The 27369-nt window shown below is 38.9% G+C and overlaps 1 protein-coding gene across 4 annotated transcripts in view; it reads right to left on the bottom strand.

The window, feature by feature from the left end:
* The window catches only part of EPHA6 (EPH receptor A6), a 1027581-nt gene that overhangs the window by 27574 nt on the left and 972638 nt on the right, over nt 1-27369 (bottom strand). For all 4 annotated transcript variants that reach the window (XM_070786786.1, XM_070786808.1, XM_070786797.1 and 1 more), the window contains one exon: nt 11511-11660. In XM_070786786.1, the coding sequence (XP_070642887.1) occupies nt 11511-11660 (150 nt within the window). The remainder of the gene's footprint in view (nt 1-11510; nt 11661-27369) is intronic.

Raw genomic sequence — 27369 nt, 5'->3', positions numbered from 1 at the left:
TTGACTTGACAGGAATGTAGGACTCAGGTGAGATTAGACAGGGAAGTAGAGGGAGAAGAGAAGATTGACTTCTAGGGTTTTGGCTTGGTCAAGGAAACAAAGGAGGAGGAGCCATTTTGGGGCTGGAGTGATCATGAGTTAAATTTTCTATGAGCTTTCTGGTTTCTGATTCAAGTTAAAATATGAAACTTTGAGAGCTTATTATATGTCAATTTCTGGGCTAGGTATTTTAACATAGCTTACCTTCTATGTGAGTGTGGTTATACATATTTTGCAGGTAAGAAATCTGAAGCTCTAACTGATGAACAGATTGTGTCAGATTCACATAGCTAGTAATTTCCTGAAGACTGGACCAATATTATCACCTTGGTAGCCTCTGAATCACAACAGTGGTAGAAAAAAACCTGTCCTGAGTCTTGTGCTGCATTCCAGACTCATCCCCTAGAATTAACTCTTGAGCTTCTCGTAGACATTTACACACTCCATGCTCTCACTCTCACCCACTGCTGATGACTTTCATTCTTGTAGCTCTGGTTCGGCTTTCTCTCAAGATTTCTACATCTACTGTCTCTGGGATATCCCACTTCATAAAGTTGTCATGCAGGTGACATGATTTTTTTTTTTTTCTTTTGCTGTTGTTCAAAACTAACCTTGTTCCTAAGTTTGGCATTTCTGTCCTCTGAAAAGGGTAGCATTCTTTTTTCAGTGATTTAAGTTAGAGATCAGTGGGTCCTCTAAGCTTCTGTCTTTCCTGGTGCTCAAAACTAACTTAGATGTTGATTTAAAGTTCATATACTTTAAATACAGCCCATTTTCAAATCCTCTTTTCAAATGATTTATTTTTCATTTTGATCACTGCAACAGACACTTAACTAGTCTTTCTGTCTCCCCTCTAATTCCCTCAATAACTCCTGCAGTGCACCTGAAGCAATCCTGCTGATGTGAAACTGTGATCACACTCCTTCCATATCTGGAATTCTGCAGCGGCTCACTATGACCCAGGTTTTCAATCCTCACCTCTGGCATGGTCCTGCTTCTCCTCTGCTTTGGCCACAAAATACTTGCACTCTCTGAGCTGGGCAAGCCGAATTCAAGAGCAGGAACTATTTCTTTTTTCCATGAGTTCCCGGCATCTAAAACAATGCCTTGTCAAACCAAAGAGTGAACTTCACTTGTCATATATGTGATCTATGGCAGCTGTCTATTAACCTTTATCCTCATAAACATGTCTTTTGTGGGAAGTTTTGTTTTATAGGCATTTCTGGTTCCCTACTTAAGAACTGACAGGCAGCCAGCAGCATATGGAGTGCTTTGTCTAAAAGACTAAATGAGATTTGTTTTAGGATATGAAGGGGTGATAATTACTAGAGAGAATTTTGTTAGTAGTATGGTTTTATGATAGTTGTAGGCTGTCATCCTTTGGAGAAGAATTATGCAAGGTTATACCCTTATTTTAAAGTGTAAGAAGAAAATTAAAGTGAAGTGAAAAAATATGAAAATGACTGCAGTGATAACTTCTGTGCAGAGGTAGAAGGAATTAGATTTTGTCAGAAGTTATTATCTAAAACCTGGTGGGTTATTCTAAATAGATCATACTGGTTTCTCATCATTGACACTACAATTTTTAGCATCCTAGAATCAACACTAGGCTCAGTTGGGGCACGTAGCAGACTGTTCTGCTCTTGTTGAATCTGATGAGTTTTCCAGTTGCGCTGAAGGTTTCTGAATCAAAGAAGACAATGTGAACCTTTTATTAAACGAGGCAAACAAGGAGCAGACAGTCAATAGGAAGACACTGAGATATCCCTGAACAATGCCATTGAACAAGAAATGTTTGGGCTGTGCAGGTAATCCCATTTTTATGTTATAACACTGCTCAATATCTCTCAAAGAGAAGCACAGTGAATTTAGTTATTCATACTTCCTTTTAAAACAAACTGTCTCAAAATTTTAGCAAGGGCTTAAATGTACAATAGTAAATGGAATGTGAAATGGTTCTATTTTTGTCTTCTCTCTAAATATTCATCATGACTTTGTGGAAAATTTGTAATTTCAAGTTGAATGTGGATGGTGAAGCAGAGTCCCAGTATATCCTTACTTTTCGTGAGATGATTACTTATAGATATGAAGACATTCAGATTTATAGAACAGTAAAACTGAAAGCCCTGGCAATGTAGTTTTCTGATATGCAATTTAAAGGTTGTGACTGCACAGGGAAAAGAAGGAAAGAAAAAAGAAGGGAAAGAAGTGGTTATAAGTAAATCACATTTAAAATCTTATCCCTACTCTCTTAGTCAATATTTTTCAACATACAGAAATTATAATTCAGTGGAAAGCAATCAAAACTCAAATGAAAATCAGTGTACACTGAAAAAAACAAAGGGGGATAGAGTGGTGAACATGCCGCTTGATGGCTTATCAGGTAAAGAATCTGCCTGCAATGCAGGAGACACAGGAGATGTGGGTTCGATCCCTGGGTTGGGAAGATCCCTTGGAGGAGGAAATGACAACCCACTCCAGTATTCTTGCCTGGAGAATCCCATGGACAGAGGAGCCTGGTGGGCTACAGTCCACAGGGTCGCAAAGAGTTGGACACAATTGAGAGACTAAGCACATAAGAGTGGTGAAAGAATAAGATACAGACAGAAAACACTTCTTCTGAGGCTAATTTATAATTTGTAAATCACTAGGGCATGGAAACATAACATTTCCTTTCTAACTTTAAGATAAACAATTTTTTAAAACCCTATACTTCAGACAGTTCTCCAATCTTATTTTACGGAAGTCTCGATAGAATGTCAAGGACCTATAAAAATGGAGAATGTTCATCCTCAGTAAGACACCGGTCAGATTGCTGAATGAGTGGACAAAATGGGGGACTATAGAAAGTGTAGCCCTCTTATAGATTAAAAGGTTGCTGATGATATGTTTTATGGTTTGGAAAATCTTCCGCCCTAACAGTTGAAAGTCATACTTCTTGAGACTGAGATAATTAAAACTTTCTATGCAACTATGCTTCAGTGTGTAAGTAGTGGAATGAGCATTAGTGAAGGAGTCACATGAACTGCCCTGGAGTCTGAAATGTCACTAACAAGCTCTGTGCTTGGGCAATTCTCTGTCTCCTCATTAAGAGAGAGAGAGAAAAAAAAAGAAAAAAAAAAGAGCCTGGATTCAGTGCTTGTGACAGTGCCTTTCAGCTCAAAAAGCTATATTTCTAGGGTCAGTGAAACTGAAGGCTTAATCTACAGGATCTCTGGTAACATCTCTTGATTTCAAAGTTCTTTGACTGCCAAATCTAGACTTGGCATACCTTGAAAGGACTGTTTCCCACAGAGCTCCAAGTGTAGGGAGACAAAAATCCAGATGGGCCAAAGTATATCATTGTAAACTAAGATTAGGAAGATTTGGCAGGCCAAGATATTCTTTACTAGGAAGGTTCACACCAACAAAGTATATTTTTTGAAATATAAAAACAATGTAAAGACATATTCCAAATCAACATTTTTGAAATGAGAAGACAACATTCTTAAAACTCAGGCCCATATTTCCAAGTCCTCTCTGGGGAAAAAAAAAAAAAAAAACAACTCAAAACAAACATTTCTTCACTGGTGCACCATTTCAATTTTAGAAAGATAACAGGCAACTTTAAGGGCCCATAAAAAATACCCAACCTGAACAGGGAAATGGCAGCCCACTCCAGTATTCTGGCCTGGGAAATCCCATGGACGGAGGAGCCTGGAGGGCTACAGTTCACGGATTCGCAAAGATCTGGACATGACCAAACACACACGCATGCAAAAATACCTAAAATCTTTGGAAACATAGTTTATGAGTACACAGTAAAAGAGTATTTTAAGATGCCCTCTTTATAAATATGCTTTAAAAGAGAACAAAGAATTATAAAAAATCAGAAGAGCAAAAGATTGTAAATTTCTTCCAAACAGAAATGGAAGGTATAGTTAATTTTTTTATGAAAATGTTTCTGGTATGTATATACTTTCAGCAAAAAAAAAAAGAATTCCCTTGAAAATTACACTGTGGTAGTAGCATACTGGTTATTGGTTTCCTCTACTTGGAACTTTATTATTTGAATTATTTGCAATGGTGACAGATTGAATCTCACAATATCCCCTATTACTCTTCTTTCTGTATCAGACATGCATTATGCTAGTGTAATTAGTGTATATTTAATTAAAATGTTGCTCCTGCCTATGTACCAATATGAGGAATTATTTAAAAAAATGAGAAAAAGGTCATTTTGAAAATTGCTTTGGTAGAAACATATTCAAATAAGTACAAAAATTCCCTCTGTAATATGGAAGCTTGAAATAATGGGAATGGGCCTTTAGCAGTTTACTGTATCTTATACAGATCATTACACAAGGACCATTACATAATAAAGCAGAGTTTCGAAAATCTAATCAGAAACAAAAATTGAAAATGATTGGACTCTCTGAATCACAAAATCATACTGCATTTGAAGGTAAGTGGATTCTATATATCCACCATTCTTGGCTAAAATACTGACCTATAATTGAGAAAGGTTTTAGAATTATGAAGACAAACAAGAAATATGGTAAAAGGTAATTTTCTTCCTTCTCAACTTTTGAAAAGAGGAACCAATTCAGATAAGGTCAAAGGTTATTTCCAACCACATCATCTATTAAAAATCCTAAAGTTGAATTGTATTGTTTTTCTTCAGGTAAGCTTCAGAAAGCAATCTAAAGCAAAACTCACTATTATATAAAACCTTTTGAAAAGTAAGGAGAAGAAAAAATACAAAAACACTGAGGCAGCATTATGTTTCCTAGTAAACCTCAAACGAGATGTTCTCTGATAGCGGTTCTCTTTTTGGGAAATTGAACAGGCTTAGTAGCATATGCCTAAATGATACCATACCCAGGAGGCATTTGGGCTTCAAACTGCTTCCAGGCGAATTTTTTCTTTCTTAAAAAAACAAACAAACAAACAAAAAAAACATGCTAGGGAAAAACAAAACAGACAAAACCCAAGTCTCTAGTCTTGCATTCAGATCATTTGTTTGAGCAAAGTCGCCCCTCATTTACGTGGTGCAAGTTTTTCCCCGACATATTAGCTCTGTGGGGATTTGGTTACTTAATGTTGCCTGCTGTTCATGTTTTGCTTGCATTTTCTTTAGCTAAGCATATTCCATAATATAAGTGTTGGAAGAACTGCAATGCCCCTGGTGTCATCTTTGGAGCCAGTATAGCTCCTAGCATTACAATGTACTCCTATTATGTAGTAAACAACAGTTATTTTGAACTCGGATGAAAATAACATAAAACATTATACTGTGATACATTAAAAAAAAGTTAAAAATCTTAGAAAATAGTGAGGAAATTTGTGCCTTCAGTGTGCCTGTGGCATGTTTTTGGTAATAGGCTAAATATGTGGACCATTAGAATTTTATTTTAAGCTACTGCCTTAAACATTTTTAAGAAATATAATACAGTACATTTTATAAATTTTTAACATCAAGACAAAAAGTACTGCTGAAAAGATTTATACTTTCAAACAACAGTGAGTCAATCCACATTCTTGCTGATAGGAAATAATAGAAACACTTCTACTGTGACACAGAGGCATACATAATTAAAGATGCTTTGATCTCATTTCATAGAGCTTGTGTGGTATAGAGACTCCTTTGAAAATTAAGACTTCTACAGTATAGCTCAGGGGTAAAAGCACACACTTTGGGGAAAACAGGGGTCTCCAACTTCAGTTCTATCAGGGGTTGGGGCTTCTCTGGTGGCACTAGTGGTAAAAAACCCACCTGCCAATGCAAGAGACGTAAGAGAAGTAGGTTCGATCCCTGGGTCAGGAAAATCCCCTGGAGGAGGGCACGGCAACCTACTCTGGTATTTTTGCCTGGAGAATCTCATGGACAGAGGAGACTGGTGGGCTACAATCCACAGGGTCTCAAAGAGTCAGGCACAACTGAAGTGACTTAACATACAACCTTGGGCAAGTTGCTTAAATTTTCTAGAAAGCCTTTTATCTATAAATGGGAATAAAAATAGTATCAACCTTAGAGAATTATTTTGAAGATTAAATGAGTCAATAATCTAAAATAATTGACTCACAGTAAATTCAGAAATTGCAAGCTATGATTATTACCACCAATTAATTAAATACCTTCTATGTATCAGGTGCTTTTTATAATTGCTTGTGCTTAGTTGCTCAGTAGTGTCCAACTCTTTGTGACCCTTTGGACTGCAGCCCTCGAGTTTCTCTGTCCAAGGGACTTTTCAGGCAAGAATACTGTGGTGGGTTGCCATTTTGTTCTCCAGGGGAATCTTCCTGACTGAGGAATCAAACCGATGTCTCCTATGTCTCCTGCTTTGCAGGCAGATTCTTTACCTGTGGAACCACTGGGAAAGCTTATATAATCAAAAATACCTTAAATAATAGGGCATGCATGCTTTTTTGGGCATATGTTAAAAAATAACTATGTTGCATTCACACAATGTTGTTTATATTAAAAAAAAAAAAAAGAAGGCCTGAGTCTATCCTTGAGGAGTATACATTCTACTTGGGGGCAGGAGCATGACTTAGAAATGCCAGAACTTCATCTTCTCACCTACACAGAGGGCTTCTTGAGAGTGAGGGCTGGATTTTCAAGTTCTCCAGAACTACCCACATGCCCAGTGACTGGCATGAGTTTAGTCAGTAACTGCTGAATGGCTAAGCAGATGGCATCTACTGTTATGCTTGGTAGGCCATACATGAATTAGTCTTCTGCACTGCTTTTTCTCATTTCCTTATGTATATTCCTTAATGTACATTACTACTGACCTTTGGGAAACTCATTATATTATTCACTAAAATAGACTATGCAAACTCAGAATTGTTCATTGCAATAAAATATGCCACAGTCTGCAGAATGAAGGGACTACCTCATAAAAACTACCTGAAATTTCCTAAACTCATTTAAAATCCTAAACCATGTTAACATTCCATATTTAGCTAAGCCCTTAAATTAAACTCCACAAAATGTAATAAAAATATAAAATATTCAAACAGAAAATAGTTGAACTTTTATTGTCTAAAAACGACTTTTCTTATTTAAAACACACCGTGGTTACAGAAAGTCAAATACAAGACTGAACTTTGACCAAACATGAGAAATTCAGGACAAATAGGAAATAACCAGTATTTGGAGAGAGCAGCTCAGAAAGTTTTGATTAAGCTATTTCTGCTTTCAAACAGAAATTCTGGTTACAGGATCTGTCACAGATACACTGACTTCCAATATGTTAAGCTAAACAGAATTTCAACTCTCTTCACTGCAGCAGGAAATATATTCACAAAATACATAAAAGATTTTAGCTCTTAGTACTTTCCTCTCTTATATTGATCTGAGGACCTCAAGGGTTTGGCATTTTTCCCTCCCCTCAGAAATTTCTGTTCTCCTCCTTGTTTCCAATTCTTGCTTACATATTCTTTGGTAGCCACTCAAAGGCCATGAAAAGAACTAGCTTAGCTCTTATCTAGTCCTTGAAAAACAACAAAGCACTGGGTGGAGGGAGCCTTCAGCCTTGCACTGTGGACACTGACAACACAGAATGAATGAAGATGGGCTTAATGTCAGGAGTCTATTCCTGGCTGCAGCAACTTCTTCTGATTCCAGAAATGGTCTTTATGGCCATATGAGGTTTAACAGACAGAATGGCTCTCTAAATGCTCATCCTGGACACAGATCATCAACACACATGGCCAGAATGACTGGGTAAACTGTTGGACATGATCCAGGAAGGGAGGAACTGACACCAGATTTTGGACTGCTCTAGGCAGCAACTAAGGACCGTTTACAAGGGGGTCTGTGATGGAAATTACGCCTTTGGGCCTTTTCTCTCAGAAGTTGCTCTCCTAGAAAATTTGTCTTGTCATCTGGATCTACACTTGTACACGCTCTGTTCTGTGGAGGTTCTATCGGATTCTTGTACCCTCACAGAAATTCCTAAACTGAAGAAAAGAATGATGTGAACTATTTCTTTGCTGAGAAAAATATGATAATTATTTCTTCAGAGATTATAAAGACATAGCATGTTACTGTTAAAAGGATATTAAATATCATTTAACCTCATCCTTTTATTATATTTGTTGGTCATGAAACTGAGGCACTTTTCATGGCTGAATTATAGTCTACCTAATGGTGGCTGTGGTTACCAAACTGGTGGTACAAAGTACCCCATGTGGTAAAATGATAATCCAGGAGACATAAAAAAATAATAGAACTTCTCTTTATGTTTATCTGTCTTATACAAGAGTGTGTGTGTGTGTGTGTGTGTGTGTGTGTGTGCGCGCGCATGCACGCACACATGCATGAGCTCAGTTGCATTCAACTTTTTGCGACATCATGGTCTGAAGCCCACCAGGCTGCTCTGTCCATGGAATTTTCTAGGCAAGAATAATGGAGTGGGTTGTCATTTCCTTTTCCAGAAAATCTTTCTGACCCAGGGATTGAACTCAAGTCTCTTGCATCCCTCATATTGGCAGGCATAATTTTTACCACTGTGCAACCTGGGAAGCCCCGTCTTACTGTAAGAAAGACTATTTATGCATGTCTAATAAGAATGACTCTGACTTCTATGATCAAAATGAAATGACTTTTACAACTGTATTTGGTAATGTATTTATATATTTAAAATCAAATTCCTAACATTTCTTATCCTTTCTCACTTTTCTCTCCCCACACACTAATGATCATGTTACATATTACATATTTTACTGATTTACTTTGTGTAAAGTCTGTTTCCCTCTTGCTAGAATATAAACTCAATGAGGGCAAGAAATCACTGGCCTACGGACATAAACTAAACCACCATGAAAGAGGCAGTTATTTCCTCTTTCCTCCTCCTTGCCCATGACTTCTAGAAGGTTATTAGAATTGTTTTTTTTAGTATCACTGTCAAAGAACTTACTATGTGATTCTAGGGAAATCATGTCACCTCCCTAAACCTCAGTTTCATAAAAGGTCCATCCAGTTTGTTTTCCTTTGTATCTCTACTTCCTGAGAAGATACTCAACAAATTACTTTTTAAACAAAAAATGAATGTATTAGTACAGTAGGACTTGTATATAATGTGCAGATAAATACACATATGTCAGTTGTGAATGCTCAAGAAATTTTTACCGGCAAGGGTATATTATTAGTAAAGTTTGGAGTCCTCTGAGATAGGTAATTTTTTATTTTAGGTCTGACAGAGAACTGATTAAGATAAGGACTATATGGAACACCAGTTAAGGAAGGTACTTGAACTGATGGCTCTTCTGTGCAGTGAGGATTTTCATTCATCTGGAGGAGGACTTTTTATTTTAGAGATTTGCTTGAATGGCCTATACTTCACTTTCACTTTTCACTTTCATGCATTGGAGAAGGAAATGGCAAACCACTCCAGTGTTCTTGCCTGGAGAATCCCAGGGATGGCGGAGCCTGGTGGGCTGCCATCTATGGGGTTGTATTTTACAGAGTCGGACACAAATGAAGTGACTTAGCAGCAGCAGCAGCAGTCATGTCATAGTAGGACAAGCAGGCAAGCCTTATCTTGGGTTAAGAGTAGAGTAGGAACTATGGTGACTAAATCCAGGGTGTCTGTTACCTTGGATAGCTGGTTAAAAAAAGATGAGTTCTTCCTGGGAGTGAAGGGATGAATTTCTGCTCTTGAGATTCAATTTTAAGAAGCAGAGATGGACACAAGTTGCTCCAAACAAGGCCCAGAGGCAGGAAAGAGCAACAAGGTCCTTCAAATAAAATTCCTTTAGGGACAGTAAATGGCCTGGATCTAAAAAAGTTTAAATATTGGGAGTGTATCAAAGTTTGCTGGTCATGCCACACTCTGTACTTAAGGGAAAATGCTCTGCAGGACTAAGCCACCTGGCTTTGTGTTTTTATGAAGGGCTTTAAGGAGCATGGTTGCACAGCGTTTGATGATCTTGAACCTGCTACATGTAGGTTCTGGACCTGGCATTCTCCAGAGTCAGTAGGCACAAGAGCAGGCACTCGGCTTTGGAATTAACACTTCAAGTCAGGGAGAAATAAAAGTCATGGTGAGCTAACCAAAACCCAGTCTTATGGGTGTCCAGCATTTAAAAAGATTAACCTTTCTCTGTCACTGAACAAACCTTTAAGATGTTTGGACCACTTGAGGTTGGGATGGGATAATGAGTATGAGGTGTGGAGGTGAGGCTCAAGCAGTTGAATGGAAAAAACAGAAGAGATGTGACAAGAGTTGACTATGTCTATGGATTTTCTAAAGAATCCATACCCACACAGTCTTTGTTTCCATCTGAGAACATTCAGAATCCCATCAGAGTTGACTTCCCATTACCACTGTCTCAGAAACTGTTAAATACTTCGAAGAAGGCAGGTGAGTGGACAGCGTCTGGATTCTGGGCTGAGGGAATGGGGTAGGAAAATGCATCTGCAGATCTGACAGCACATTCACTTGCATTGTCAGGATTCTAGCATATTTTGACTACTGTCTCTACCACGTCCAACAGTCCATAGAGGTCAAATGTGTGCAAACTACCCTCTTCTATAATATTATTAGCCACCAAGGCAACTTTTGGAGAAAGCAATGGCACCCCACTCCAGTACTCTTGCCTGGAAAATCCCATGGATGGAGGAGCCTGGTGGGCTGCAGTCCATGGGGTCGCTAGGAGTCAGACACGACTGAGCGATTTCACTTTCACTTTTCACTTTCATGCATTGGAGAAGGAAATGGCAACCCACTCCAGTGTTCTTGCCTGGAGAATCCCAGGGATGGAGGAGCCTGGTGGGCTGCAGTCCGTGGGGTCGCTAGGAGTTGGACACGACCGAGCGACTTCACTTTCACTTTTCACTTTCATGCATTGGAGAAGGAAATGGCAACCCACTCCAGTGTTCTTGCCTGAAGAAACCCAGGGATGGGGAGCCTGGTGGGCTGCCATCTATGGGGTCGCACAGAGTTGGACATGACTGACGCGACTTAGCAGCAGTAGCAGCAGCAAGGTAACTTTTACAGGTAAAATAGATTGCAAAAAGGGTCATGTATCTCCAAAGAACCATAGTATTAGATGATGTATTGATAACGCATTGCCTGAAAGCATTTAATATTTTTCTGCTAAATTTTCTCCTAAATTAATTTGCTCTTCACAGTGCTACATTAAATTGCCCTAAGGAAGAAATGAAAGGTAAACATTATTCTTTGTTTTTTGATACTTGTAGGGCAAGGCTGTTGCATAGCACAGTCAGACTTCCTTAGAACCACATGTGTGTTCAGTATTAGATGTAAGACATGGATAGGTACTTACATGACAAAGCCCATCAGCCGGCCCTTACCACATCAAACACAGCTCAGAGTGAAAGGTTAGTCAACTTCAGCCACAAACCCTGGACAACTCTCAGGAAGATAAGGACTAATCTGAGTGAGGACAAATGGTGTTTCTTCATCATTGATAATGTGTCTGTACTCACAAAGTGGCGGTTAACTACGGATGGCACTTACATCTTGGTTAGACATTTCCCAATAAGGTCTCTCTCCATAGGACATGACCTCCCACATGACAATGCCATAGCTCCATGCATCACTTGCTGAGGAGAATTTTCTGTAGGCGATAGCTTCTGGGGCTGTCCACCTTATGGGAATTTTCCCACCCTGGAAAACAAATTGGAGATTTTTACAGCTGGGTCACAAGTGTATTAAAGGTTGAAGTGGCACTGCAATTAAATACATTTTTATTAGAAAAACCTAAACACTGCATGATAGCATTGGCATTTTAAATAAAAAGAAAACTAAAACCAGAATAATGTTAAAATGTCAGAAATAAAAGGTTTAATTGGGATATAAGTCACACTTCAGAAATATTTTATTTCATTCATTAGAGAAATTTATTCTCACTTTTCTGAATCACACAATTAAATTCACTATCATGCCATCTGAAGAAAGTTCTACATTAAAGAACATTAAAACTGAATTCAACATTCATTAAACATTGTATTGCATGTATAAATAATAATGATAATAAGTTCTAACTTAATTGAAGTCAAATGGTTAAATAAAGAGCTGAGATTTCTCTCTCTAAACAATTTAATGTCTATCAGAACTTTATTTCCTTTTCCTTTCATTTTTTTAACCTGCTTCGATCAGTTTTATTTGAAATTTAAAAATCCATGAACATTATACAGAAGCCCGTGAGAAAGATAATCTTTCCTTAGAACTCCTTAGCTTAGTTTATATTTTGTACTTTGTCTTTAAGTTAACATTGGAACATATTAAAGAGATTAAATTACATGAATTTAATCTATACTGTGCAGGTATTAAAGTCTTCTATTGTGTTATACTTATTTTTTTATCAATACATTACATTTTTATCTCTCAAAACACGCTATAAGCCCTTTTTACTGTAATGACAAGAATAAAACAATTCATCCGTTTGATTTACAATCTTTGAAATCTTTGCAGCTCTGAACAGCAAGTTGAGCGAGGAGAGCAAGCCTGGTGCCACTAGATGGCGGAAGAGAACAAGGAGCGGCTCCCAGACGGCGGTCTCCGACCCGGTGGAGAGGACTTCAATTCCCAAGAAAGGAATGATAGTCAGAAAACCCGCCCTGACAGAATTGTTTCATCATTATCAGCACTTTCATGATCACATCATCTGGTCACCTGGTGTGCTCAAAGTCTTAGGGTGAGTGGGCTGGAGGGAAATAAAAGGTGGATTCTCTGGCTCTTGAGAAATTTAGGGCGAGCAACTTTAAAGAGGAAGACCTTAATGGAGTAATCGCAACACTACTTATTTAAGTAATCTAAACACTACTTAGCAAGGAGAGATAAGAAAGCCTTCCTCCGTGATCAGTGCAAAGAAACAGAGGAAAAAAATAGAATGGGAAAGACTAGGGATCTTTTCAAGAAAATTAGAGATGCCAAGGGAACGTTTCATGCAAAGATGGGCACAATAAAGGACAGAAATGGTATGAACCTAACAGAAGCAGAAGATATTAAGAGGTGCCAACAATACACAGAAGAACTACATAAAAAAGATCTTAAGGACCCAGATAATCATGATGGTGTGATCACTCACCTACAGCCAGACATACTGGAATGCAAAGTCAGGTGGGCCTTAGAAAGCACCACAAGGAACAAAGCTAGTGGAGGTGATGGAATTCCATTTGAGTTATTTCAAATCCTGGAAGATGATGCTGTGAAAGTACTGCACTCAATATGTCAGCAAATTTGGAAAACTCAGCAGTGGCCACAGGACTGGAAAAGGTCAGTTTTCATTAAAATCCCAAAGAAAGGCAATGCCAAAGAATGCTCAAACTACTGCACAATTGCACTCATCTCACATGCTAGCAAAGTAATGCTTAAAATTCTCCAAGCCAGGCTTCAACAACACGTGAACCATGAACTTCCAGTTGTTTAAGTTGGATTTAGAAAAGGCAGAAGAACCAGAGATCAAACTGTCAACATCTGTTGGATCATCGAAATAGCAAGAGAGTTCCAGAAAAACATCTATTTCTGCTTTATTGACTATGTCAAAGCTTTTGACTGTGTGGATCACAACAAACTGTGGAAAATTCTGAAAGACATGGGAATATCAGACTACCTTATCTACCTCCTGAGAAATCTGTATGCAGGTCAAGAAGCAACAGTTAGATCTGTACATGGAATAACAGACTGGTTCCAGATAGGGAAAGAATTACGTCAAGGCTGTATATTGTCACTCTGCTTATTCAACTTATATGCAGAGCACATCATGTGAAATGCTGGGCTGGATGAAGCATAAGCTAGAATCGATTGCCAGAAGAGATATCAATAACCTCGGATATGCAGATGACACCACCCTTATGGCAGAAAGTGGAGAAGAACTAAAAAGCCTCTTGATGAAAGTGAAAGACGAGAGTGAAAAAGTTGGCTTAAAACTCAACATTCAGAAAACTAAGATCATGGCATCCAGTCCCATCACTTCATGGCAAATAGATGGGGAAACAATGGAAACAGTGACAGACTTTATTTTTGGGGGCTCCAAAATCACTGTAGATGGTGACCACAGCCATGAAATTAAAACATGCTTGCTGCTTGGAAGAAAACCTATGACCAATCTAGAGAGCATATTAAAAAGCAGAGAATTACTTTGCCAACAAAGGTCCATCTAGTCAAGGGTATGGTTTTTCCAGTAGTTATGTATGGATGTGAGAGTTGGACCAAAAAGAAAGCTGAGCACTGAAGAATTGATGCTTTTGAACTGTGGTGTTGGAGAAGACTCTTGAGAGTCCCTTGGACTGCAAGGAGATCCAACCAGTCCATCCTAAAGGAAATCAGTCCTTAATAGTCCTTGGAAGAACTGATGCTGAAGATACGAAGCTCCAGTACTTTGGCCACCTGATGTGAAGAACTGACTCATTGGAAAAGACCCTGATGCTGGGAAAGATTGAAAGCGGGAGGAGAAGGGGACAACAGAGGATGAGATGGTTGGATGGCATCACCGACTCAATGGACATGAGTTTGAATAAGCGCTGGGAGTTGGTGATGGACAAGGAGGCCTGGTGTACTGCAGTCCATGGCATTGCCAAGAGTTGGACATGACTGAATGACTTAACTGATTGAAACACTACTTACTTGAAGGGAAGAGAAGTTCACTCAAAATAGTAATAATTAGGTTTCACAAGGCAAATGAGAACATTAACAGAATCCGCATTTTAAAGACCTGTGGCAAGGAACTGTTTAAAGGTGCCTTGGGGGAAAATACCTTGATTCGGTCCCTTTATTTTACAGGTGAGTTAACTGAGCCCAGGGTTTAGAAATTTAGAGGCTTAGAGATTCTTTCCCATGTTATTGCTGCTGCTAAGTTGCTTCAATCGTGTCCGACTCTGTGCGACCCCATGGACGGCAGCCCACCAGGCTCCCCATCCCTGGGATTCTTCAGGCAAGAACACTGGAGTGGGTTGCCATTTCCTTCTCCAATGCATGAAAGTGAAAAGTGAAAGTGAAGTCGCTCAGTCGTGTCTGACTCTTTGTGACCCCATGGACTGCAGCCCACCCAGCTCCTCCGTCCATGGGATTTTCCAGGCAAGAGTACTGGAGTGGGGTGCCATTGCCTTCTCCCATGTTATTAAGCACACAATATTAGCTAATGTGATCAAAGTAGTATTATGGGGCATTGATATAAAGATGTAAATATTTCAGCATGGGGGAAAAGGTAGATCAAGCCAACTTTAATGTTTTAACTCTGAGTGCCAATGTAGGAGACCTGAGTTTCATCCTTGGGTCAAGAAGATCCCATGGAGATGGAAATGGCAACCTGCTCCAGTATTCTTGCCTGGAGAATCCCATGGACAGAGCCTGGTACAGTCCATGCTGTGCTGTGCTTAGTCGCTAAGTTGTGTCCAACTCTTTATGACCCCATGGACTGTAGCCCATAGGGTCTCAGATGAATTGGACAACAATGAAACAACAACAATCTATAACCATGTATCACATTAGTATAATGCAAGGGAGCCTGAAATAGGGTTTTCACCCTTGGGGGCAGTGCCAAATTAAGAGCAGGAAATTAAATATACAAAGTTGGTGATAGAAGTTTAAGAGGGTGGTGAGTCCAGGAAGGGAGATGCAAGAGGAGGATTCATTCTTGTTAAGTAGAGTTGCCAGATAAAATAGAGGACCCACAGTTAAACTTGAATTTCAGATAACAAATACTTTTGTTTAATATTAGTGTGTCCCATGAAGGAATTTTTTTTTTGTACAAGTATGTCCCAAATATCAGATGAGACATATTTATACTAAAAATATATCCATTGTTTGGGCTTCCCTGGTGGCTCAGCAGTAAAGAATCCGCCTGCAATGCAGGAACCACAGGAGATGCTGGTTTGATCCCTGGGCTGGCTTCCTAGGAAGCTGGAAGAGGACATGGTAACCTACTCCAGTATTCTTGCCTGGAGAATTCCATGGACAGAGGAGCCTGGCGGGCTACAGTCCATAGGATCACAAAGAGCTGGACATGAATGAAGTGACTGAGCATGCATGCACATATTCATTGTTTACCTGCAATTCAAATTTAACTGGGCATCTTATATTTTTGTTAGTGTTAGTTGCTCAGTTGTGTCTAACTCTTTGTGACCCCATGGACTGTAGCCTGCCAGGCTTCCTCTATTCATGGAGATTCTCCAAACAAGAATACTGGAGTGGGTAGCCATTCCTTTCTTCAAGAGATCTTTCTTACCCAGGGATGGAACCCAGGTTTCCTGCATTGCAGACATATTCTTTGCCTTCTGAGCCACCGTTTATTCACTACATGTGACAACCCTTAACCAAAGGGAATTAAAAAAATTAAAAAATGGGAACATTGTAAATGATCTGACAGAACACGGTGTTCTAAAAAAACTAGGTGGTCTACACCTTAGGAAGGGACAAGCTTACTCAACTTGTATTCATGTACTAACACTGCAACAGCCTTTGTTTTATTGTGCTGTGGCTGAAGCTCCTCAGGCTTGTGGCTGTGCTTTTTGAAGCCACTTAAGTCAGGCTCAGGTTGCTTTCAAATAAAGAATCCACACTTCCCAGAGAATAAGTTAACAATCTGTAGATCTGACCTCAGAACAGAGGCATGAGCAGCAGCCTCACCTAGAATTTCTGATTCTGGTTATTTCTTGGTCTCTCCTGGCAAATAGTATGTGGAAGTGTGACTTGCTAGTCTGCTGGGTTGTTTCTTCACTAAATCTTTGTGAGTTCTATTGAGACAGGCTGAAAAATGGAGTTAAGGGTTATTTTATGTGCTTTCACTTATAAATGACATCTCATATAAAGGAGTCACATATAAATTTATACTTCCTATAACTTGATAACACATATAAATGATAATTTTAGCACTTTCCTTCCTAAGATTTTATTTTTTTCCTCAAGGGGAAGATATTACAGAATATTTGATTAATAAGCATTTCTACACATTTACGGACTGAATTGTGTTCCTCCAGAATTCATATGTGGAAACACTAACCCTCAATGTGACTGTAATCTGGAACTAGGGCCTCTGAAGAGGTAATAAATGCAAATGAGATCAGGAAGGTGGGCCCTAATCCAACATGACTGGTGTCCTTATTACAAGAGGAAGATACTGCAGTGGTGTGCAGGCACAGGAGATAGGCCATGTGAGGACACAGCAAGAAGCTGACCCCCTGCAAGCCAAGGAGAGAGGTCTCAGGAGAAGCCAAAACTGCCAATACCTTGAATTTGGATGTCCAACCAACGCAACTATGAAAAATTAATTTCTATTATTTGAGCTGCCCAGTCTGTGGTATTTGCTATGGTAGCCTTAACAGACAAATACACTGAAAAATTATACTAATATACTAAAATATTTAAAATAACCAATTTTCCCCCTAAGATGAGCAACAATGCAGAGGACAGTACATCTTCATTTCAAGTTTTATTCCAGGTGTCATACTGCAATAGAAAGGGTGAGCTAGCATAAACCTTAAAATAAGATGTATTAAAAAGAATTGGTAAAGAATTTTTAATGTAGGAGATACCATTCTCGTTAACAAAAAAATGCATGGTAACATGAACCTGAGCGTATACACAAACTGCACTGTCTGTTTGTCAATAATTCTGAGCATATACGGGATGGTGATAAGAAAACATTCAAATCTTTCTTTTTCTAATGAGAGGACCTACACTAGATATACTCTTTCTATAAAGTACAAGATGAAGCAGAAAGGAAGAGGTCCTTAAGATTATTGCACCATCTCTACTGCCTTTCCTACTTTAGAGGAAATTAAGTTTAGTTCTTAAAAACTTTAAAAAAAAATTGAATGGAAAAAAAAAAAAAACTGAATGGCCCAACAAACTCCTGTGGCTTAATCTCATCTACTTATAATATTTTTGCTCATGGTCTTGAATCATAGACAGAGATAATGCACTAAGGTGCTTTTTTTTCTCAAAGCATTAAGCACCAGATGTTTGTTTCAGGTTTCAAGAATAAACAAATACTACCTTAGACTTGAAATCATAATTATTGGAACAGTGCATGTTGCTTTGCCATATGTTTATGAGAAAAAAAGAAGTTACCAAAGATGCTAATCAAAATGACTGAAAAGGCTCAAAAGCCTTCTAATTTACTAATACCTCTCTTTTGCAGCAAACTTAATCACTAGAGAACAAAGGAGAAACAGGAAGTAAACAAACTGGATATCACTACTGAAAAGTTTGTTGGCAAACCTTTTTTTTTTCTGTTTTTCAAGTCATATCCAGAGCTTGATTTGTAATTAGGTAGAGAGACTGTAGCAGGAAAAAGCGCTAAAGGTGGCACCCGGAGCCCTGTGTATCTGTACACTCTATACCCCTCATGGAGTTGCACTGATATTATAGCTGTATTTAACTCACATCTGAGTTTTAAAACCTAATCCTCTAATCTTCAGCAGAGAGAACAATCAATTGAAATATAGTAACATAATGTTATAGAGGCTTAATACTAAAACCAAATGGAAAAATTCCGTTGAGAAAGAAGAACACAATAAAAATCTCTCATTTCTCATTCACTGGATTTGATGGTTATCTTAAAAGCAAATGGCTTGAATAGACACCAATTTGCCTGCAGACTTTCCTTTTCTTATTTCCTCAGTCTGTCTCTGTAGTACCCAAACTCCAAGGAGTATAAAAATTATAGTACAGAAAACATAGATACCATGCTTAAAAGATTAGTTTAAGGAATTTTTAATCACAATTTTGACTAATTTTTTCCATATGAACTGCAGATTCTAAGTGAGATTCAGCTCTACCATAACCCATTGTGTGACCATGGGCAAATCTTAACTCCTAGTCTTTTATTTTTGATATGCAAAATGAGAGGACTCGATTTAATGATCACAAAACAGTAAAATATGATGATTTTAATATTTGCCTACAGTGTCTCAGCTCAGAATAAATTGTAAGGAGATGGGCCATATGAGTTGATACATAAACTGTGTGAACAGAGAGCCTGATGACAGATAGCAAAGAAGATAAGGACACTCTTATTATATTTCTCAGGTCAATGGTTACAGGGATCATCTCGAGTAGTAAGGAAGAGTTAAAATAACTACTTTTTAAGAAAGTAAAAGCATGATGAATACATTTTAGGAAAGCATAGGCTAGATACATTGCCTTTTTTCTCTTTATTTTTAAATCTTTATAGGTTAAAATACTGAAAATGAGTAACCATTAGTTATTTATCTTAAGAGGTTGCTGCTGCTGCTGCTGCTAAGTCACTTCAGTTGTGTCCGACTCTGTGCGACCCCATAAGACGGCGGCGCACCAGGCTCCCCCGTCCCTGGGATTCTCCAGGCAAGAACACTGGAGTGGGTTGCCATTTCCTTCTCCAATGCATGAAAGTGAAAAGTGAAAGTGAAGTTGCTCAGTCATGTCTGACTCTTCACGACCCCATGGACTGCAGCCGACCAGACTCCTCTGCCCATGGGATTTCCCAGGCAAGAGTACTGGAGTGGGGTGCCATTGCCTTCTCCGATCTTAATAAGTTAAAACACTGTTAATCTGTTAATGAGTAACCATTAGTTATTTAGAAAACTCATTATAAGAAAATTTACTGACGAAGGCATTAATGTGTTTCCTGAAAGATCACTTTACAATTTCTTGTCAGTGGGATTATCTGTGGCAGAATGGTCTGGTTTGGAGAGCCCTGGTGGGAAATCAGCATTTTGGGCCTTCTGCCTTAATCTGTTATGTTGTCCTGGGAAGTTGTAGCAAATCACAGAGGGATGTCACAACAGAGTATTTATATAAACAACTTTCACTAAGGGGATATTCTTTCTCTAGAGAATTATTGATTTTGAGACATAAACCCATCTCTGAGCATCTCTTTGTTGTTTGTATCCCCAAATCAACAAATTAAAATATTATGGTGCACAAATATTATCTGGTGCAAGTCTTTTAAAATGACATCCCCACTCCCTCTCAAAGGGGTATGTTCTTTCCTCCATTGAAATTTATTGATCTTGGGCAACTTTGGTACTTTGTGAAGTTTTATGCTCTTCTAAGACATGGGTTTAGTATCTGTCCTTCCTTGAAAAAATACTGAGGACTGCAATGTTGTGAATTCTTTTGTAAAGGAGAAAACCTTTCCAGTTTTGGCTTCTAGGTATCATTTATTAAGGGAATTAAATGTGACAGTACACATGAGCATCTCTTAGCTGTCAACACATGATAGGCACTCAGCAAATGTTATCTGTCTCCTTAATTTATGTATTTAAAATCTGTCTTATTTTGGATCTGTTTGGCTTCCAGTGTAGATTAGCATCCCAGTTTACTCATATGAGGTAACTGAGCTCACCCAATACAGTACCCAGGGTGATCTTCTCAAACCAGAGGCACAAATTCTATTGATGGACAGGCTCTGACTCAGTTCTTATAATTTAGACCTTGTCCTGTCCACTTTGAGGAAATCTGTGCATCTTGGTCCAGTGGGTTTGGTCCTATGTCTATGTTCCTGCTGTTGCCCCACTAGTGCCCTTCCAAGACTGAAGACATGTCTTATCCTCTCATTCTTTCATAGGTAGAATTCTGTCATCGAAGAACATTATCTATGACTGAATGTTGGCAGTCAGATTTCTGCCTACAGACAGACCTACCTGATAATGATTGTGGATTTCTTTCCTTTTTTTGGGTGTCTGTCTTCTCCCTGTAGGGTTGTGGCCCACTGGATGAGTTACAAACCTTTTCCCTAAAAAATGCGCATGTAGATACAGCCACACAAGACTTTGCATAAGTATCATGGGATTCACAGATGTCAGACTGAGATACTTTAGCTATAAGCAAAAGACTCTTTTTGGCATAGTATTTTAAAAATGTAAGTCATTGATTAATAATAACCAATTTTTATAGGATAATAATTACTGTAGAAATATATGGTAATGAGCAGTGTTTTAGGTCACAAATAGATGAAATAAACCATTTTTATATTTTTATATAAAACAAAGATTAAAAACATTTAACTTATTTTTAATTGGTTGATTATTGCATTACAATTTTGTGTTGGCTTCTCCCATACAACAATATGTGGCTGCTGCTGCTAAGTCGCTTCAGTCGTGTCTGACTCTGTGCAACCTCATAGACGGCAGCCCACCAGGCTCCACCATTCCTGGGATTCTTCAGGCAAGAACACTGGAGTGGGTTGCCATTTCCTTCTCCAATGCATGAAAGTGAAAAGTGAAAGTGAAGTCGCTCAGTCGTGTCCGACTCTTTGCGACCCCATGGACTGCAGCCCACCAGGCTCCTCCACCCATGGGATTTTCCAGGCAAGAGTACTGGAGTGGGTTGCTGCTGGGAGCCAGTGTGAGGAACTCCGCCTGTGGCAAAGGTCATGAGGAAGGAGGCTCAGCATATGCAAAGGTGGGATCGAGCCTCAGGAGTCTCCCTGGAAATTCTTGAGCACCTACCCCCAAAACCAGAGTCTGCCTACTTTACTGCTTTGTGCTCTCACCTACACCTCTGACTTTATGGGGGGCTGTCCCCCACCACCTCTCTCTGAAAAAGAGTTAACTTACAGCTCCAGTTGATAAAGTTCCTGGGTGTGACAAGAGTGTTTCAACCTACAAACTCCTTTGGAAGTCCTCTGGCCTGCCTGAACAGGTTCTTCCGGCCACATGTGATTGTTCACAGCCTCCCAACCGTGAGAGGCATAAGATGTTCTAAACTGTCTAAATACAGATTCCTTTGAGCAGTTAAAAGATTGATTAGAAATTGTATTGGTGAAGGGTTTTTCACCTGTTGGGCCAATGTTTGCTGCTAAGTTTCCATATCCCTTACCTACTGTGTCCCTGGCAGTGTATTGATGAATATAATTGGTGTATAGGAATGTAAGTAGTAGCTTTAATGTTTGTAACCTTGGATGCTTGAGTTAATACTTTTCTTGTTATAGCCCACCATACCTTTGCCCTATAGGAATGCAACTTTATCTAATGTTTTTGGAGGGTGGCACCTGACTTTAGAATAATCACCTTTAGAGAAAAATAAGTTTTCTGAAGAAAGGGTCATAAAATGTTAACAGGCTTCTTGGCCAGAAGATGATGTAAATCACCTAAACTTTTGCATATGATAAGTTTGCAGGAAGAAATCCTGGCTTATTGCTGACTCTACCCCTTTCCCCATTATACTCTATGCACAACTTAAGGTATAAAAACTACTTTGGAAAATAAAGTGCAGGCCTTGTTCACCGAAACTTGGTCTCCCCATGTCGTTCTTTCTCTCACCTTCTGGCTGAATTTCCATCTGGGGCGTGGAGGCTCATCAAGCCTACTAATTATGCCTGGGCTTCTAAGATCTGACCAGGGAGGCCTTAGTGTTTCCTCTCCTTCGGGAGAATGGGAGGACGCCTGTGGCCTACGTGGGTGACGCAAATTCCTTGTCTGGAATTTTATTGGCTTTCCACATAAACCAAGTTATTCAGCCTCTTTTCTCCACTGAATTTTCCTACTGAGCTATCCTTATTCTATTACTTTTTATGTCTCTAATTAATATTTAATTAAAGCTATTGTATCCAGTTCGCCGACGCCGTGCCGGCTTCGAATTCCCTGGATCCACCGGGGCTGGACCCCAGCAGGTTGCCATTGCCTTCTCTGACAACAATATGAATCAGCTATAAATATACATATGTCCGCTCCATGTTGAACCTCTCCTCCACCCTACCTCATCCCACCCCACTAGGTCACCGAGTACCGCATTGAGCTCCCTGTGTTATCTAGCAACTTCCCATAAGCTATCTGTTTTACATATGGTAATGTGTATGTTTAACCACTATTCTCTCAATTTGTTCCAACCTCTCCTTCCCCTGCTGTGTCCAAAGTCTGTTCTCTATGTCTGTGTCTCTATTCCCACCATGCAAATAGGTTCATCGATAGCATTTTCCTAGATTACATAAATGTGTGCTATGATATTAAACAATGACTTCTTAACAGTTCTTGTTTCTGTGTGGGTATCCCTGAGGTCTCAGGCTCATGGGTTTTAAGAATCTAGAACTCACCAACTGTTTGACCTTGGACTGAAAAGGCCTGCAATTAGGTTTTCCATGGATATGTGATTTTTTTTTTTTTTTAAGTGAATCTAAATGCCTTTAGACAGACCATGGACTCTGCCGAGCACCCCCAATCCACCCTGCTTCCAGTGCAGGGTGCCTGGGTTCCATCCCTGGTCAGGGAACTAGATCTTACATGCCACAACTAAGAAGGTCCCGCGTGCCACAACAAAGACAGAAGATCCTTCCTGCTGCAAGTAAGAACTGGGAGAGTCAAAATAAATAAATAAATATTTTAAAAAATCCTATGCTGACTCTTCTCTGGACAGTAACACTCTTCATGATGTCACTTCTCTCTCTCTTTTCATTTTAATCCAGTTCTTCAAAAGACTACCTACCTACCTACCTGTCTAATTTTTTCCCCAGTATACTTTAATGAAGTTTCCTTAAAGTTTTCATCTATAATTTTTATGGCAAAGACCTATGGAAATTAGCACAGAAGTAATAGTTTTTTTTTTTTTAAACATACCATATAAATCATAAAGGGGAATAAAGGATTAATTATTTGGGGTCATTAATATTGAGAAATTTAATACATTAAACACTAACATAATATATAAAGTGATAATATGCATGTAAAACTTGAGCATGTTAAAACATTTTTATCTGAATAGCCTAAAACTGATGTATACTGTTAAAGAGTGAATACTTTCCTTTCTTATCAAGTTGTCTTGTGAGAATGATAATAATAAAAAACAGTGATTAATACTTACAGTATCCATCTCCATCCACAGTTGGATGCTATTTATTTGGGGGGAAAAATTCAGACCCTGTCTTTAGGAAAAGAGATTGCATAAAATGAGGTATGTCTGTGTTTATACTAGTATTATTTGTAAACCCTGTTTTGGCAACAAATATTCAGAAAGGATGGAGAAAGTGTACAGGAATCCAGGGCACACCCAGTGGGGATTCTCATGAACCCAGGGGTGCCTACTTTGGAGAGAAAGTACATGATATGGAGTGAGAGAGCAACCGTGACGCAAGCCCCTGGCTTCTAGTCCCTTTTTTTTTTTTTTTTTCCCTGATTGGTTGTGTGATCTTGGGCAAGTTGTAGATTCTCTGTAAATTGAGGGGTTGGACTGTGTGATCTTGCAGTTCATGGTGAAGTTTAACACTCTCTGATTTGTTAATACACATAGTAAACCCCATGAGTTAAAACAGAAGTGACCACCTCCACTTCTGTTTGAAAAAATGTAGCAGAAAGGGTTAGTGCCAAGCTCAGTTGCTCCCTGTGTCACTGTTATGCCCACAGGCACTTTACACATTAAATCAGACTCTTCCTGACAGATCCACAGCGCTCTGACTGAGCACATCTGAGAGGCAGGTCCTCTCTTGCAGCTGCTGCATGCAGTGTTATGTTGTATTAGTTCAGAGCAGAACACTGACCTCAAATTACCCATTATGGGAAAGTCTATTTCTGAGCACAACCTGAGGAGGAGAGACAAGATGACATAATGACACCTTTAGGGACAGTCTGTTTGAGACCAGCTACTCAGACCAATGAAAACTCATCAGAGGAGAGGGCAGTCTTCTGAAAGACTGACAGAGAATTGCTCTGAGAGAGGGACAAGGCTGAGGGGCTCACACCCAAAGGCTGGTAAGGACTTGAGAAAAGCCTGGAAGTACCTGGTACTGAAAATACCAAAACAGTGTTTGCTACAAATAAATTATATTTTAAAGGTAGACTTTGGCTGAGAGAATGATTAAAATGCTAGTATTCTCAGTCAGTTTTAAAGTTGGGATAAAATGATTAAAATATGGAGAATGGATTTCTTATATCCTCAGATTCTTAGTAGGGAAAATTTACACAAACCTTTGTTCATTCCATTATTCCAACATGGTATCTGTCTTGTAAGTTTTTCCTCAGGTGCTATTTTGTTCATGACTAAAGTGATTGCTCCTCTTCTGCCTGCCTATAACAGCCATTGTCTGCCTCTCTCATTTGGCACTTGGCAATACATATCTTCTAGGTACTACTATTTGGCTTTTAAAAACATGGATGAATTGTCTTCCTAGAAAGGTTATGAAAATCCTGGAAGAGCCTTTATTCTTCTTTGCAACCTACTTTACAGTATTTAGTGTGGTGCTATGATTATAATATGAATTTAATGATTATTTGCTGAGGGGATGACTGGAAGGGATAAATTAGGCAAAAGATATAAAATGAAAAGCACAGTTTCAGAACCATACTTATAAGTAGAATTCACATTTCCATTCTTAGTTCCTTCTGAGTCATCATTATGAACTTGGTTAATGATAAAAATATAAGGAAAATTTCCGACTCTAAATTTCATAAAGGACATCACCCAGAGAGGCGCTGGGGGTGGCACACATTCATTCATTCTTGTATCCTTTTTTTTCTTTTTGGCACAACTTGCGGTATCTTTGTTCCCCTACCAGGGATTGAACCCAGGCCCTAGGCAGTGAAAGTCCACAGTCCTAACCACTGGACCACCAAGGAATTCTCTCTTATTCTTTTTTGGATCAAACACTTTTAAAAAACACATCTCACATGCAAGGCTTGAGTCACAAATGGGGAACACATGTATACCTATGGCGGATTCATTTTGATATTTGGCAAAACTAATACAAGTATGTAAAATTTAAAAATAATATAAAATTAAAGAAAAACAAAACAAAACAAAAAAAACAAAGACATCCTCCTTGTCCTCAGGGAGATCATGCTACAGGAGGAAAGAGATCAACATAAACAAATAACGGCAGTACAGAGGGTAAGGGCTCTAACAGAATTCTGTACAAGATTCACTTGGCAGCAAAAAAGGAAGGTCATCTGTTTGGAATGGCTACGGGGAGAAGCAGAACGTGTCATAATAAAGGTAGTGTTTTAGGCAGAGTTAAAAGAAAAGTAGGAGTTTGATGAGTAAGACAAATAGGCCAGGGCCTCCTTTCAGAGCGAACAGTGAATTACACAGCACTGAGGATTGAACAGCATAATGTGTTCAGGAAATTGCAAGTTGCCTAAAATTGCTGCCCATAAGAGTCTAAGGAGGAACCAGTGGCCAAGAAATTGGAAACATCAATAGCCATGCCAATGAAGTCCTGGCTGGACATTTAAAGTGGCAAGCAATAGGGCTTCATAATGTCACTATAATTTGAAATGTATTCCTAGCAAACAGATTTCTACAATTTAGGATGCATCTCTCATGATTTTTGTATAAAAATTATACACAACTTTGTTTGCTTTCACCCTAATATTGTTGTGGCTTAAAGATCTACACCATATGGTAAAAAAGGTGCTGTGGGTAAGTTACAAAATTTTTTTAAGTGTAAGGCTCTGTGACAACCTAGAGGGGTGGGGTGGGGTGGGAGGTTTGACAGAAAGGGAACATAGGTATACCTATGACTGATTCATGTTGATGTATGGCAGAAACCAACACAACATGGTAAAGCAATTATCCTCCAATTAAAAATAAATGAATAAAAATTAAGTATAAGGGATGACAGGGATCTTAAATGTCTTTTTTGATCTTTTGCACTAGATGTCTAATAAAAAAATTACTTTTAATTTTGGCTGAATCACTTGCGATAAGTGTGTGCAATCATGCATCATACCAAGCAGGCTGAAAGGTCTAATTTTAGTTGCATAAAATATTCACTGTTTTATAGCAGATCTTCCTAGTGAATGCATTTTGGAAAAGCAATGATTTTAAAATAAGCTGGAAGCTTATTTTTCTCAGGTTAAGTATATAGTTTGGGTTCTGAAGTCCTGTTCATTACGGACAGCAGATGGCTCTGGAGGATACTGATGGAATCTTGAGTGGCATAACCACAGATTCCGGATATATCTGCTACATGTAGAATGAAGGACTCTTAAGAAGGCCTTCTTATCTCTCCTTGCTACTTTCTGGAACTCCACATTCAGTTGGGTATATCTTTCCCTTTCTCCTTTGCCTTTCACTTCTCTCCTTTTCTCAGCTATTTGTGAGGCCTCTGCAGATCACCATTTTGCCTTCTTGCATTTAATTTTCTTTGGGATGGTTTTGATCAACACCTTCTGTACAATGTTATGAACCTCTGTCCTTAGGTTTCAGACACTCTGTCTACCAGATCTAATCCCTTGAATCTATTTGTCACTTCCACTGTATAATCATAAGGGATTTGATTTAGGTCAGACCTGAGCTAGAGTTTTCCCTACATTCTTCAATTTAAGCCTGAATTTTGCAATAAGGAGTCCATGATCTGAGCCACAGTCAGCTCCTGCTCTTGTTTGGCTGACTGTATAGAGCTTCTCCATCTTTGGCTGCAAAGAATATGATCAATCTTATTTTTGTATAGACCATCTGGTGA

Source organism: Bos indicus, chromosome 1, assembly GCF_029378745.1.
Source record: "Bos indicus isolate NIAB-ARS_2022 breed Sahiwal x Tharparkar chromosome 1, NIAB-ARS_B.indTharparkar_mat_pri_1.0, whole genome shotgun sequence".
NCBI lineage: Eukaryota > Metazoa > Chordata > Mammalia > Artiodactyla > Bovidae > Bos > Bos indicus.
This window is presented reverse-complemented; position numbering and strand designations above follow the sequence as displayed.